At 41.7% G+C, this 16,541-nt stretch overlaps 1 protein-coding gene across 1 annotated transcript in view; it reads left to right on the forward strand.

Moving 5' to 3' along the window:
* zmp:0000001236 (mastermind-like protein 2) overlaps positions 1–14,308 on the forward strand; it is a 34,183-nt gene extending 19,875 nt beyond the window's left edge. The window contains exons 2-5 of the mRNA XM_041940541.1: positions 6,406–7,614; positions 12,350–12,514; positions 12,632–12,740; positions 12,829–14,308. Of these exons, the coding sequence (XP_041796475.1) occupies positions 6,406–7,614; positions 12,350–12,514; positions 12,632–12,740; positions 12,829–13,673 (2,328 nt within the window). The 3' untranslated portion in view covers positions 13,674–14,308. The remainder of the gene's footprint in view (positions 1–6,405; positions 7,615–12,349; positions 12,515–12,631; positions 12,741–12,828) is intronic.
* Positions 14,309–16,541: the final 2,233 nt, after the last annotated feature.

Below are 16,541 nucleotides of genomic sequence, written 5' to 3' on the forward strand. Positions count from 1 at the left end.
GGCTTGTCACTACGATGTTGGTGACCTATGGTGCGTCTGCAGTGGCGTGGCCTAGCTGGTGCTGCGGTGATGTCTTGACAGAGTCTGCCTTCCCCCTCCTACATACGCTCACACACCCCATATTTGTTCCCAGGATCACTTCACTGCTATCCTCCATCCTGGGAATCTGAGGCCAACTCTTGCACTTTACAGGAGGATATACTCAATAAATATTATGCACAATAAGCCATTTAAATTACATGTCTGGGTCAAGAATAATTTATGTTTTAGATTTAGATAAATAAACATCAGTATGATTAATAAGTCAAATATCTAAGTTTAGACCCTCATCACTGTAATGGGTGTGCATTGATCAGTGACTGCAGCAATACCAACTTATACTGTGATAATCTAATTATTATGTGCACTGTCTTATGTTATACTGTCTTATAGCTAAGTGCACAGTGTGATTCTTTGTTTTTCTGCTTGTCGTATGAAAATATTCAACTGCCGGTTCGTAACAGGTGTGACATGTCAACAAAAGCGAAGCTGTGGGATTCGGCCCTTTGCTTTTACTTCTCTGCTGACAGAGGCAGAGAAAGTAACCCTGTAGGCAACGAAGATAGGTAGAGCTATGAATGGATAGAAGGAATGCTATGTATTGATTCCAAGACAACTGTTAGTCTCCCTGGGATGTTTTCTGACACATGTGGCTCTATGTAAAAATACGATCATCGAATTTCATACAGTATTTCTCAGCCCAACAAGCTCAAAGGTTCATTTGCAAATGACTGACTGAATGTTGCAATAAACTCTTAAAATACTATTCTGTATTTGTGAAAGCCATCACTGTTATGGATCATTTTCACAACACTTGTTACTTATTTGAAGTGGCCCCATTATTTTCTTCTGGGTCCCAAGCATGTGTTCGGCGCTTATTCCTCCTGCCCCCTTTAACCTCAGTGATCGCACATTAAACTCATGAGCTTGACTCTGAACAAAGGGCACGCCAAAGCATGGACTGATAGGAATGCTGGCTTTTAATCAGTGCATTTGGATAAAGGAGAGCTGATATTTGAATGGGAAGTGTCTCCAAAAGGATTTTTTGATGTGTGCAAGCTGCCTTTTATTAAAATAGCAAGTTTCTCCATGGAATGTTGGAGCTGAGCTACATTAACTGTTAAAAAAAATCTGCCTTCAGTAAACATAATGGATGATTTCGCTTCAAAGGAGCTCTTATCATCTCTTCCCATTTCCCAGAGGCTGCCACAAAGCTGCCTCTCTTTTTTTCCTTGCTGCTGCTGCTCATCCTTCTCTCCTGCCTGCTCTCTGGAGGGCAGCCTCAATCTAATACAACTGTGTCAGGAAGTGTGGGGATGCAAAGTGCTGATGAGCCAAAAGTAGCCCATCTCTGCAGTGTGCTGTTTCGTCCCAACACGCGCCAGCCTGATTAGGGAAGCACACCATGAACCTATGCTCACATCCCTGTGCAACCTTATGCCACATGCCCTGTAGAAACAGATTAAACGTGTTTCTCTTGTTGAGGGAATATAAGTTATATTCCAAGTGTTGAAAATGAAAAAAAAACCCTACATTTTATAATTTACTGTGTGAAAAAGGATCAAGCCTACTGACGTCATCATTTTGTCAGCCACTAATTTATCCACCAAAACATACTGAAAATTGTTCTAATTTCATGCTAAAAGCATCTGCCAGGATTTCCAAGAGGAAGCTATCTAATTTGTTGTCTGTGCCTTTCTTCAATAGATATGTAGTTCAGTATTTCCTGCTGGGTTGCCATAACCACACACCATATAAGATGGTGCAGCATATACTTTAGATATAATTTCAGTAGTAATTGCTTGTTCTTGCCCCGGTACACCCCTTAGAGTGATATTATTTCCTTTATTCTTCGTGCTATGCAAACTTTGAAATTAAATCTATGTGAGGTTTAAATCAAAGTTATCTTAAACTCAAACTAAAAATGCAAAATTCTATTTAAAGATCATCATGGTTACCCAAGAACATTTTTCTTGTCCATGGTGTCAGATAGACAGATGTGCACACCTTGCTGTTACCTGAAGTGTGCTGAATAAAAACAAGCCATGACTTGATAACAAACTAGGATTAAAAAAGGAAACCAGTTTACAGGAAAGACAAAGCAGAATCCGACAGCCCCCCCTTGACCTGATTTGACTGAAACTATAAATTTCCATGTGGATGTACATCCAGTCTCAGCCTCAGCTTCCGTACATTCCTATAAATAATACAAAATTTTAAGTTATCCACAATCTTCTTTTCAATTTCTCTGGATATACTATTATGGCTTACAGCTTTAGACAGCTAGTAGAAAACCTATAATTAAACTCAGCCCTCTACACTTTCTCAGCATTCTGCAAGCAGATAGCTGAATTTTCTATGACAGCTGATCATTGGCACTATTCTTTGGGCTCTTGTTTCTTATCTGGCTTTAAACGAGCTGAAATCCCCTCTTGCAACAGTATGCAACCTGCAGAACCGCATAAATATTATGTCTCCCTAGGAACACAATAGTCGTATTTATTCCTTTATTTTGGGTCTTTTTTCCATGTCAAATGCCGAGAGGAAGGTTTCTAACTCTCGCAGGAGCAGATTGCAACATGTTTCAGGGCTCTGGTGAATAGATTAAAGGCTGGCGAGCTCGATCTTTTGTTGAGCCGCACTCTCATACTCAAACACTGACACAAAACCTTCGAACAGTCTCAAACCTATACCCTTCAAGCATTCATGGCTCTGAGGGCTGTGCCGCTGGACTGACAGATGGTACCAGGAGGCTTGGTGTTGCATCCCTGTGATGGCTCACCCGGAGCCCCATCCACAGTGCTCAGCATCACCACACTGCTCAGCCTGACACACGAGCTACCAGCCCTCCAGCTCTCAGGAATAGATAGCTTCTGCTGACAGGGCCAAGGTCAGGTTCCTCGCTGCCCCAGTCAAATGGCATCAATAAGCAGCATTGAAAAGGTTATGCTCCAAAATCAAATCCATTCTTGATTCGCTTTTTAAAATTATTTCCTGGGAAATTATGTCTACAGGTACTACAATTAAAGTACATACAGTAGAACTGCCACAGAAATTACACCTTGCTAAAAAAAACTGTGTATTTCATGTTCTTTTCTGTTTATTGTAGATGTGTGAAGTTTAGATGAGATATTTTCCAACTTTCTTTTGTAGTTTTGTACTCATACAAATATTAAATGATCATTCTGCTCACAATTAACCTAGACCTTGACAGTGGGTGAATCACACTCTGACAACACAGAAAAGGAATATAAGCGCCCATGCTTTCATCTCTAAGATGATCAGTATATAATGCATACGTTTTGAGCCTCTCATGTAGCAGGAGTCACTTTCAGAGTGATTCAGAGCTTCTAAGCTCATTAAATGTTAATCAAAAAATCTATTTTCAGATCACTTGGAGATCTGTCATGAGGATTTCAGGCCAGCTAGGAGGCCATTGCTTCTGAGTACTGAGCACTGAAAGAACAGGATGGTCCTTTATTTGTTGGAAATGTAAGAAACAACTAGTGTTAGATTTTGGATATTAGTCTGTCTTTACCCAAATGAAGGTTGTTAGGATGCACACATAACTGTGATTTTACTTTTCACAAAATCTCAACTGCACGAAGTCTTGACAGGCTTCAGCTTTGAATTTTGAACTGAGAACTGCTCTTGACTAGAGTCCATTTTCACATGGCACCGAGGCAGTAGTGAGGCAACCCTGTCTCACAATGGCTTTTTGCAACACATCCACTTTCCTTTCCATTATTCATGATGTGTTTTCTCAGACAGTGCCTTGAACCATGAGGAGTACTCCTGTCTGTCTTCTCCAGAAACAGCCCTGTGGAACGAGAGAAAGAGTGCATGAGCTGCACACACTAGAAGGCCTGTTTTCATCTGCATTTGGAGAAAAACAGATGTCCAGTATTCTGTGGAAAGGCACAATGTTTAATAGTCTGCATCTCGCTGAATGCGACATACTGTAGATGAACTTATGGAACATGTGCAAATTACAATTGTAAGTGTCTCTGTCATTGCATTGCAGTCATTAGATTTGAGGTCTTTCTTTCTTTCTCTGTCAAAATCTTTTCTTCTGTGGCAAAGTAATTTTTTTCATTGTTTACAACTTTTACATTGCTTTTCTTTTACGAGCATTACATCTGCTTAAATTTTAACATACAAAAGGTTAACTGAGCTAAATTTTTTTTCAAAAAATGCATAAAAATGTAAAATTAGGTGAAGGCTGAGTGTGCATTTTACAGTAGTAGCTATGAGATTTGAGTCACATGTCAAACAAGAACATTTTACTGATGACCACATTAACAGGATACTTCACACAACAGAAGTATGCATGGTTTTGTCTGTCTGCTCTGTTTGACAACACAGATAGTGATATTTTTTTTTTCCAAATAGCAGAGTGTCTGTAAATGCACCATCAACAATAGTTTTGAAATGAGGGTCTGCCTCCAGCTGCAGTATAACACAGTGACAACATATTGCTGCCAAAAAAACAAAGGCAACAAATTGGTCACTCTTGCTTGACTTTGACATTAGTCACTGCCTGTTTGTCTTCGGCTGAACGCAATTGTTTTTTCTTCTGCCTTCATGCTGGTCGTTGTCATGGAGCTCAAGCAAGTTTCAAGTGTTGGTTTTCCTACTGTACTAAAATAACCCCAATGGTTAGGCCTACTTGAATATCAATCTATCTGTTTGCAATCATGATTTTGAAAACAGTCTGCACCAATGTTAAGTACGACAGTTTCAACTGACTAAGCTAAGTGGAGAGCCACTGGTATAATATTCTGAATAGAATTGATCATTTCAGCGTCCCTCCCCCCTTTCAGTGCTACACCACCACCATCAACATAATCATCATCATCCACCCACATCCATTCAATATGTTGAAACGCACACACACACACACACACTTATTAGCTTTAATAAAGGAGGCTTGGTGAGTCACAGAGATATTTGTGCCTTGATTAAAATGTGAGGATGTATCTCTGAGCAATTGTTAAGAGCATTAGCAGAAGTAATACAGACACGAACACAGTAGAAATGTAGTGAACTGCAGGATTCACTCCAAACCCTCAGGCTATGAATCATCTTAATCTAATGTGTGCCAGCAGGTGGAAAATGACTCAAATTTGTTCCCACAGTGAAACATGCAACACACTGATACTCCTCTCCTGTGTTCAGGTTGGTGTACAATCAGAGCCATTTTGCTTCCATGCAGGCACCACATTAAAACACGGTCAGATAATCAGTCATTTTTATGTGTATGTTGCAGTGTGCCTAAGATCGCCACTGGATAGACCATTTCTTTCTCAGTGAATCGTTGTTAATGACTCAAAAGCGCTCGTGAAGCAAGAAACTCCATTATTTCATTGACATGATAATATCTGTTCCTGAAAATATAAATAATCTAAACAAAAAAGATGGTTTTGTTCAGGTTTTAATGCTTCAGCTTTATGGAGTGTTACTGAGAGTTTGGAGTTGTGAGTCATGGCTATGTGCCTATTACCTTAAATTAAGACATGCATGGGGATAGGACAAAAGGAAGTCAGACATCTGCACCAGCATGTTAAGCAGAATCTCAGCCGCAAAGGTGAAACTCTGCTATCTAACGAAGCACAATGGAAGAAAATATAATGTATGCAAATGAGGGAAACAAAGACCTTATTCTTCTCTCTGCGGTCTGTCAGCTCTATCAGATTTGTAGCTATCTTTTCAGCCCATGCACTGAGCTCAAACTACATTATATCAAAACATTTTTCTAAATGGTTCAGCAGCGTTTTCCGGATTGCTGCATTGCAAGAGTTTAAAGAAAATTATATATGAAAGCTTTGAATGTTTTATCTGAATGTATCTGCTTGATCTTACAAAATGATGTGACTGGACTGATTTATGTCAAAATACAAAATCTGAGACATCATCACTCTTGTAGAATCAAACCTTATTCTACTAAATGAAAACACTGTCTATTAATAAAAGTAATTTTCCTAAATTTCACAAGTTGGTCGAGTGTACAGCATCTACAAGCCTTGGAGCAAAATGTGAAATTGGATTAATTTACATGGTGATACTTTGAGCTGGATGTAGACTTTAATGCACCCATCCTCAGAAATATCACCATGATTTAAATTGGCTCACAAGACAGCTTTTGAATCAAGTGGAATAATTCAAGTTATGAAAAGGTTTTCTTTAGGGTTAGTCTTCTATTGAAATTTAACTCTGTTACCATGGAGGTCTTTGTTTTTTTGTGAAACACTTACCCCGTAAATAAATTATTGAAATGAAATGAAGCTGAGGTGAAGGTAGTCAATTGAAATCTTTTCTTTCTGTTTCCTAAGTGATTTTAAAATTCCTTTCTGTTGTGTTTTGCAGCTTCAAGGATCTTTGCGAAGGAAGATCGAAGGACACGCACCAGGACACGCACCAAAGCAGAATGGGCTCTCCTGTGGTTTCTCTGGATCAGACTTTAAGCGGGTCCGTGTGGATACTGGTGGTCTGGGACATGGGCCCTGCAACCACAGCTTAACCCAGTCTCATTCTCTGCAAGGGTCCTCAACCATGGACATGCAGAGGAAGAATTACATGCTCCCCCATGGAGTGGGGTCAGACATATTCAACATGACCCTTAAAGAAATGAAAAAAGAGCCCATTGAGGTCCAGTCCTGCGGCCAGTCAAACGCAGAGATGATTTTTGACTTCAAAGATGAAGGTGGTGGTCAGATTGACCCAGACCTCCAGGATCTTTTTGATGAGCTGACAAAGACGGTGCCAACGCTGAACGACCTGGAGTTTGAGAAGATGCTGAAGCAGGACGATACATTCGGGTTGGAGCTAGGTCGGCCAAGCTCAGCAGGAGCAGCGGCCAGTCTGTGTTCCCCGATGGAGAAGCAAATAAAGATGGAGCACTCCCCAGATTTTGGCCAGGTTCATGGTGGCTCGCCACAGCTTCGACCAGCCTCAGCAGGACCCTCTTTCACGTTGACCAGTACCTCTTCTACCACCACGTCACAGAAAGCTAATACTCAGGCAGGGCAGCCCAGAGGCATGCCCTGCTGGCCGGAAATATCTCACGCAGAGCAGCTGAAGCAGATGGCAGCAAACCAGCAGCAGCCGAGCTCTCTGCTCCATCACCACCATCAAACACCACCCGCAGGATTGACCAGCTGGACTCCTGCCATGAGCTCCACCAGCCCCTTCCCGCAGGACAAGGTCTCCAGCCCGGCCCCGCTTAGCCAGCAGAGGATTGGCTCCCAGAGTAAAGGGATCAATAACTGCCTCTTCAAGTCAAATGGCCACAATAGCTCCCACCATTTGGACATGAAGGTTCTCAGCACAAAGCCCACGTTGCACTTCAGCCCCAAAGCACCCCATTCTGCCAGCCAGCCGATGCCCATCATGACAAGCTCAGCGAACAAGACTTCAGCCCATCAGCAGCAGCAACAGTCACCATCGACCAGTCAGAACCAACCACATTCAGCTCTGCATTACCAGAACCAACAGATCTCCACATCAGGGGCTCTCTGTCTGCAGCCCAAACCTGTTCCAGCAGGGCTACCCTTCAAACTGTCACAACAGCGACAGGTAAGGGCTCTCCAAAATTCCTTTACACAGGATTGCTCTTGAAAACCTTGTATCTCCAAATGCTTCATAACAAAATGGCGGTGTGTTTAATAACTGAGCAGTTTTAACCATACCCAAAGGGCCTTGAAAGGCTTTTTTTACAAGGTCAGACAAGTAGAATGGATCCAACTAAGCATTTAAATTGTGGCTACGAGGTCTTCAAGTGTGTATCTGCCATCATGTATGTCTTTATGAGTCAGCTTGATGACGCTGAATGACGGTTTTCATGCAACGTGGCTCCAGTATACCATCATACGTGATAGTAAACATACAATATAGTGCCACAGCTTTAATTTACATTTTTGACTAATTAAAGTGCAACGTTGGATGACACAAATGTTTTACACATACAATGCAAATAACGTAGGATAGCCTTTTTTCTGCTGAAGACAAGACTCACTGTCTCTTTGGTCTTCCTCATCAATCGGTTTCCTCAGTTTGCTCGCAGCAGCCAGCCTGCTGTCTGAAACAGCAACAATGCAGTGCTGTTTGTTTTGGGATTTTATTGTCATTGTTCTCGCTGCTGCCTTTGCTGTTGTGACTCCCTTGAATATGTATTTCCCCTGAAAGTGTTTTGACGATGACACAGATTGCCAGAGCATGGTAGATTAACATGCAGGACTTCTAATTTCTCTGCTTGTCATGGTGGCTCCCCGTCAGGGCACAGATATGCACAGCGGGATTTGCTAATTGGAGGTTGTTAGCTACAAGGGACAAGTGGTGGAAAATGACAGTAATCTGCTTAGCCTGGTGCCGGAGGTTGAATCACTGATTTGTTATGATTGGGGAGATTTAGACCGTCCCCTCTTTCATTTTTGCGCTAACAGTATCTGTAGCTGTCTTTGTGTGAAATGATAATGCGAGCCACACAAGAGAGCTCTCATAACCTCTACAGATCAAGGGAAGTGCTTGAGTGAGTGGGAGAGGGCGGGAGGAGAGCGGGAGGGAGCTATGCAGACATGGAAGTAAACAAGGTACGATGACAAATACATCGTCACACATGGGTTAAACAGATCCAGTTTTACCACTGTACCATACAGCTATTTACCCTCTAAACATGTGGCCGTGCATGTGGTTTTAAAACTTTATTAAAACATATTCCTCATCAGAAGCTTTCTATGAATGTATGAGGCAGAAATACACAAAATTTAAAAATGGTGACCAATCAAAATAAGCAAACATTTTTCATTGCCCCCATTTCACAGTGTGCCATATTTGTCAGAATTGTTGTTATGTCAGAATTAGCCTTAACATTGACATTATTAGTAGCAGTAGTGATAATCACTAATAATATTTAGGTAGTATAAATAACAGAAATTATAAGCAATAAAAATAATAACATAATTAAAAATTACTGTTAAAAAAAATAAGGGGGAGAGGATTAGAAGAGCTGGATTTCAAATAATGAAAAAGCCTTAAATGGATTTTGATGAATTATTTAAAACAGCAAACTTTTCCAAAGCCTGGAGCGACTGAAAGTAAAAGCTCAGTCACCTCTGGTCTTTAAAATGCTGAGGACATGCGGCTGCGCTTCAGTTCATTACGGGTAACGGTTTGGTGAGACAGCTTTCTCAAGGACATTGTGTTTTAACGTGCAGTTTGTTTGAACAAATGAAATATGCAAATGTGAAGCTGGGGATATGATAGTGTAGGAGTTATGAAGAAGAAACAAGAGCCGCCGTATTTAAGAGTTTAAAAAAGGCTGGCAACAGCGTTTGTCTTTTGCAGTCAGCATGGACAGGGTTAAAAGTCCAGCTAATGAGGAAGGGACAGCTCACAGAGAGGAGAAAAAGAGTGGAGTCTCTTCCCACAGTGAATTGAATTAGTAATGCCAGAGAAATAAAGGTCCTGAAAGAGTGCCCTGATCCCCTGTGTAACACCAGCAACTAGCAGTAGGCTTCCTCCCACTGAGTGGAGCTGAAGACCTTTTTTAAACCAGCCAGAGATGTGAGCATTGGGGTTTGTTTGAAACTTCTTACAGTTTAATAACTGGTCCATGAGTCAAACATGTCAAAATTCAAATCCACCACTCTCTAACTCTCTCACACAGAGAATATCTCACCGGTATGAACACACTCTCCGGCAGCATACACTGATGCATTATGAAACCTGAGTTACTGTGGTTGGTGGGCAATGCTATTTCAAGGACAAAATTTAGTGTTGCTAGTCACATCAGTTGTGCAGCTGTGTTGTGTATTTAAGCCAAAGAAAGAAAAAAAACAACTTTTTTGGGTTCCCTGACAGAGTCAAAAGCAAAAAGAAAGACAATGCTGGCGCATTAAAAATTATTACAGGTCTTTGTTTTTTATTATCTCTGAAACATTCCTAATTCTTGCCTCCATAGAAATATTTGTTTTTTTGGTTCAGTATTTAAAAGAAATGGCATGAAATGTTCTGTTAATAAACACCATACAGTCATCCATGCAGGTGCAGAAAGGACTATTTTAAGGAGATATTAAAACTAAATGGGTTTTTGAGCACAGACTAAGGTGTTTGAGCTTTTCACTCATCTCTTAGTTTAATTTACACAATAGAAATATCACCTGCTGTTGTGAAAGGCCTCCTTTGTTTTGTTCTCTTTATACCAGCACACTCCTGTATGTTTAAATATCTAATTATATCCAAACATTTACATTCAGATTTACATTTACAACATCTTATCGAGAGTCACTTCTAGTTCTGCTCAGCTTAAGACAACACTGTTATTTCAGGCGAAGACAGACACTTGGCAGAAATTTCATCATCCCAGTGATTAGCTTGAGCTACAGATTTCCATTTAAACACTTACACCAAAGCTTGTACCTTCCTTTCTGCAGACTACAGTACTCTTCTTACTGGAAATGCAGAAACCCAAATTACAACTACACTTCAGATAAAGGTTTGCTTGCAGTAAATAATGACTCAACTTTTGTTGATGGACTTGCGGCACCACATCCCTCAGCTAGGATAAGAGCAGGGCCATGGGGGTCGAGCCTACCAGGTCACTCCGGCAGTGCTGTGAAGGGAGTGCTTGTTTCCTGGGAAAGGGAGCCGCAGCCAAGTCCAGATGCCGAGGCACTCCCCAGGGACAGCGTCATGAGTCCAGACTGGAGGAAGTGCAGTGTGAGAGCCGGCAAGGCTGGGCCTGGATCACTGTCAGCTGCCTGCACTGCCGCAGGATGGGAGACTAAATCACTCTGCTCCTTCTCTGAGGCCTGAGCCACATGTGGTATTCATTTACAACAAGCTTGTGAAGAATGAGAGGGGGGAAAAAACATGGAAAACAGCTTTATGACACATCAGGATGACAGAGAGGATTACTCAGTTGTACATGCTAAAACACCCCTGGTTGGGTTTTTCTTACAACAAAGATGGAACAAGCCCTTTCCAGTGTACCTCTGCAGGGAAAATGTCTGAGATGGTCACAGTTTCTCACAGTCTCCATAACTGGATACAGTGAATCAAAGCCAGTGACTCGGCTTTCTAGAGTAACAGAAGAAACCACTGTTTTGATGTGTTAGTCCCTGAGCTACCTCATTGCCATGCTTGGTTTGCTGTGTGGGTTGAACTCAGGCAGAGAAGGCGAATATTAGCTCATGAAATTACTTTCAGCTCCCTTCATTCTCTGATCCCGTCTCGTCAGTTCTCCAAATTTTAGCCCCATTCATTATCATTCACACTCACAGAGACACACACATATATATGTATATATACATGCTTCTCTCTATTTTTTCAGTTTTTCTCTAGGGGACCACAAAGTCACCACCCTGTTAGAGATTCATCCTCTGCGAAGCATCTGTCCTCTAACTAATAGCTTCTGCTAAATGCACTGCTGGATTTCTAATCCATTTCACCCTGGGAAACATTTTAAGTCAACACAATGACTGACATTGTATACACAGGGTATGTTGACTTGCACATTAACCTCTTTCATGACAAACGCTTGCACTTGGTTGAAGTTTGAGCATAATGAGAGCGTCCTTGTATCCACAAGAAAGACAGGTTTTACTTGGAGCGCATGGATAGTCTGCACAGCTGCCTAAAAAAGCTAAAAAAAAATACGTACTGCAAGGACACATAACATCTCGAACAGCCATGATGGTGAAAACTTATCAGCGAATGCATACGTTCCGGACAAGACTTCAAACAGAAAGCTAGTTTGAATATCTCAATGTCATTTGAGTGCTGCCGACTACAACGTTTTAATCAGTGTGATAGTGTCAGGAGCATAATGGGTTTCTAGTGGATGGAATGCCTCCTTGCCAAACACAACACAGTGATCAGTGAAGGAGAGCTTATTAAATGGAGGTAGTCATGGTGCTGGCGCTTAACTCCCCATTGGCACACATTTCCTGCTGTCTCAGGGATTCTTTCCACTCTCTTTAGACACAATTATCAAGAGAGAAGCAGGCCTTGAGGAGGGCTCGCACTCCCCCTTCCAAAAAAAGCCTCTCTCCAAGTCTCCCTTTTTCATCTGCAGAGGGAGTAGCCTTGACCACATTCTGGAGGCTGAATAGCATCTTTGAAACAGATCTATCGTAGCTTGTCTAGTCTTGCCCTCTAGTGGTTAAATAATATTATTGCATTGTTTTTTGTGTGTGTTTTTCTTCAGCTTTCTCGACCCTTGGCTCCAATCTTCTGGCACTGACATATGTAGAAATTTAAAAGTAGCACCACAGACACTAATGTAAAACCATCATGTGTGTCTTCTTCTAAGGGTGTTCCTCCTGGTCCGAGGCTGCCCACCAATGGAAGCTTAGGAGTCATGTCAGCCCAGTCGCAGCCACGGCCCCCAGCACCCAACAACCAGCAGAAAGGCCCAGCCAAAACTCAGGCCATGCAGAGACAGCTTAACCAACAACAGCACGCCATCAGCACTTCAGTAAGCTACATCTCCATCATACAGCTTCCACCAGTTAATAAGCTGTCCAGACTTTGTGAGAATTCATTATTGATCAATCGCGTATTTAGTATTCACCACTTTGTCTTTCCTTTTCAGGACAAAGACAACACGCATGATCAGTTCAGCCGTCATCTCACAAGACCGCCACCTGATTATAAGCAGTCACGAAGTATGGTGGGAGTTCAGCAAGGAAACATCTTCGCAGGTATTCTACCTTTCTGATAAGTCAGGAGTGTTTTAAATGCTGACCAGAAACCATAATTGTAATCAGGTTTTCCTTGGTATCTCTTTAGGTCAAAATGCCTCCCAGTCTTCCAGCAATGGTCCTGAGAATGACCTGCAGTCCATGTCCTGTCACCTCCCGAATAGGTCTGGTTCAAAGATGAGTCCTTCGCCATCAGACCGCAGATTCGGCATCGGGACCGACTGTCATCCGAGTTCTTGTATTGGCCAATTCCAGCAGCATAACAATCAGAATCGGATTGGGCTAAATCAGAATAAAGCCAGGTTCCTGGGGCCAAACACGCATGGAAACTCTTTTGGGATGAACAGTGTATCAGGTGTACAGCACCCGAGAACAGCAGCTGACCTGCATTCCTCAGGGGTACCAGGACAGGGACTGGGAGGCTTGATGAAAAACGTCAACATGGGCTGGGGCTCAGCCAACAAGCAAGTGACAACTGGACTCAGTGTTAGGCGGATACCCAATCCACTACAGTCTCAGGGTGCGCAGCTGGACATGTCAAACCACCCGTTCCAACAGAGACACATGGGCCCTCCCAACCAGGTAGCACCAGACATTGGGATGCTCCCTCACAACCCTTCAATAAGAGACACAGGCCCAAGACCAAGCCAGCCAATGATGGGCTCTCCATCAGCAGTGGGAAACCTGAACCAGGCCTCTCCTGAACAGAGGGTGCCAGCAGGAAACTTCGCAGAGCCCAGTCCCAGCTCCAGCAGCTACCAGAATAACCGGGCCAACCGTCTGACCTTCGACTTCCTCCCCGAGGGAGACAACACAGTACCAGGGATCAACACAGACTCAGACTTCATAGACTCTCTGCTCAAGTCTGGCTCTGGGAATGATGATTGGATGAAAGATATAAATTTGGATGAGATTCTGGGCAGTCACTCGTGAATTTAGGTCGCTGTTTGCTAAAAATTGACCCGCAGCTGAAATTACAGAGGTCATGGATGTAAGATGTAAGGGGTAACATTTTTAAAATAACGTTAAAAAGGAATTTTATAAACTCATATTATTTGTTATCCAAGTATACTGTATTGTTTTGTATTGTATTTACTGTGAAAGGAATTTGTGTTCTGTCCTTAGTACTCAGCATATTTTATTCCTGGTATATTGGCCGAGAAACTGTTTTTCTTTGCAGTCACCGTTTTTGTGGTCTCTTTGTCATACTTATGCTGTAGTGCTGTCGTATAGGATAAAATACCAAATTCACACTGTGAAAAGGAAACATTGCTGTGTTGCTTTCAAGTTCATCTTGGTATTCCAAGTTAAGTTCCTAAATCTGCATCCACTATTTAGCATGATATGGTATTTACCTTAAGACGTTTTGCTACCATACAGAGAGTCTTGCCACAACAGATGTTTTCTTACTTATTGTTCAAGCTTTTTCATCTGTGGTAGTTTCTGATGCAATTCAAATAATGTAACCATTAGTTTTTTTTTTTTCCCCATGTGATATTTAATAATTATTGGGATAGTAATGATACATTATAATACATGTAATTAATAAAATTGATTTGAATAAATGAATACACAAAAACTGTTGTTTTTGTTTGTTTTCTTCTTTTATAGATGCTTTGGTTTGCAATCTAAAGCAAAGACAGAAGTCATTTATAGAAAGCCAGTTCTCTGTGGCTCCATATAATTAAGATATAGTTATTGTATTAAAATGATGGAATATTCCAAATTACTGCTTCCTGCAGTAAGGCCCTCATTACATTATCATGACAGATAGACATACTCAGAGGTTTCATTTGGCTGCATTTGATTCACACATGAATGGTTTTGAAGTTAGTAGCAGGAACATGTTCATTCTAACGTGGCTAAAATAAGACATTTGCATCTTAATGAAAATAACATTCTGCATTAAATGTGTTCACTGTTTTGTTTCAGGTACTGATGTGGCTTTCTTGTTGTTTTGGGGTTGGAGGTGTGATATGATCTTATTCATTGCTGCCTAATGTGTTTTCACATATCACAAAACAACCTGTAAGTATTTGCTGACATGTTCTGCACACGCTTGTCTGTGATATTTGCTGAAAACCTTACAAAGCTGAGAGTTGTCCAAACAACACTTGGCATTTATAAATGAAGAGGAAAGGCAGAGAGGTGAAAAGTCACGTATGTGTAATTGCTATAGTGTTTAGAAATCCTGCAGGTTCACACTGATGAATCCTGATGCAGCACTTTATAAAGCAATAAAGAAATATTACTCAGCCTTAAAAGAGAATTAATGGACAAAACAGTTCTATATGGCAAAAGGATCTTCTTTGCCTTCAGATTTCAGGGCCTCGGCATGCTAAACTGCAAAGACTAGGAGACCTGGAGTTTGGTTGAAGAGAAATGTTCTGGGTCTGAACAAAGAGTTTGTTTTTAGATGCTTTTAGAGGTTTCCTTTTTCCTCATACGTTACCTCTTTCACCTCCATTTTTGTAGTCCGTGTGTGTCAAAAGACTACAATACCCTTGGGTTTAATCATGCGCCTGGGATCCGCAGATGTTGTGCACTGGGGCTAATTACAGGATGTTAGTACATGCACCCACGTGTCCACTGGTTCGGTTTGCCTTGCGTCCCCGACGGTGTATGAAAAAAAGCTTTGCCTAAATATTAGCGATTAATAGATTAAAAGTGCGGATCAAAGAGCGCTGGAGTTCGGTTTTGGGTATCCACGTGAAATCCAAGTCCTTTCAGCACCGCCTCTCTACAGGTAAGCACTGCACTGGCTAGCTATGTTATTCTGACGCTCCTGCAGCTGTCTTGAGTCCTGCGGTCTGTGTGTTACTACATCCGTTTATTTTGAGTTGTATTTCGACAGTGTTCAACGGAAGATGTAGCACGTTTAGCATTTGTTTTGTTAAGCAACATGTATGCACAGGCATTGGATCAGTATATGCCACTGAAAATAACCCAACTTATGAAGTAAATTAATCAAATATACTGTATAGAGCCATCTGTTTACCACATGTGTTGCAGTTGATGGTTGAGATGAAAGCTTTTACAATTGCAGCATACACTGCCCTCCTGTGGCCACAGTGCGCAACTACAGTCCTGGTTTAACCTTTATTTTGAATTTACTAACCGGAAGTTTAACTGTGCTATTATAGCTGCCTTGATGCTTATCTAGTGCTGTTGTAGATGCATATTGTTACCACTAGAGGGCACTCGTTTGGTTAGTAACGTTAGCAAGGCTAACAGTGGTTAGCTAAGCGCACGGGACGACAGTCACAAGGCTAATGGAGGCTGTAGGGATGTACAGTAGTTTGCTAACGAGGTCGAAACTGAAAAGGTCTCTGTTGTAAGGCGGTTATCAGTGCCAGTGGGACAGCTTGCTACTAACGTCAGTGCTAACCTGACCATCGATGTTTCTAAAAAATCTTAATAATCATCAGTGACCACTACACATAGATTTCATGATTTCTGTTTCTAGTTATTTCAATTTCATTGCGGCAGTTCTTCTCAGTGCCCACTAGAGGGCAGTGACCAAGCTTTGTGCTGTTTGTGTTCCTGAAATACTCAACTATCTGCCTCCCGTGACATTTTACTGTGCTAGTGTTTGTATTTTAGTCAAGAAATCAAAAATCCGCGCAAAGTGTGCGCCACATAGCAGCGAAAAGCACGTAGGCTGTTCCTCTAGAGGCCAAAAGCAGTATCTGTAGTGCCAGCTCGACTGCAGCTGTATTTTGAAAGTATGTACCGGAAGCTTGAGTGTGCAATCGTGTCTGCATTGATGACTCTTGAGGAAATCAGTGTTGCAGTTCCATG

Source organism: Chelmon rostratus, chromosome 7 (genome assembly GCF_017976325.1).
Source record: "Chelmon rostratus isolate fCheRos1 chromosome 7, fCheRos1.pri, whole genome shotgun sequence".
NCBI lineage: Eukaryota > Metazoa > Chordata > Actinopteri > Chaetodontiformes > Chaetodontidae > Chelmon > Chelmon rostratus.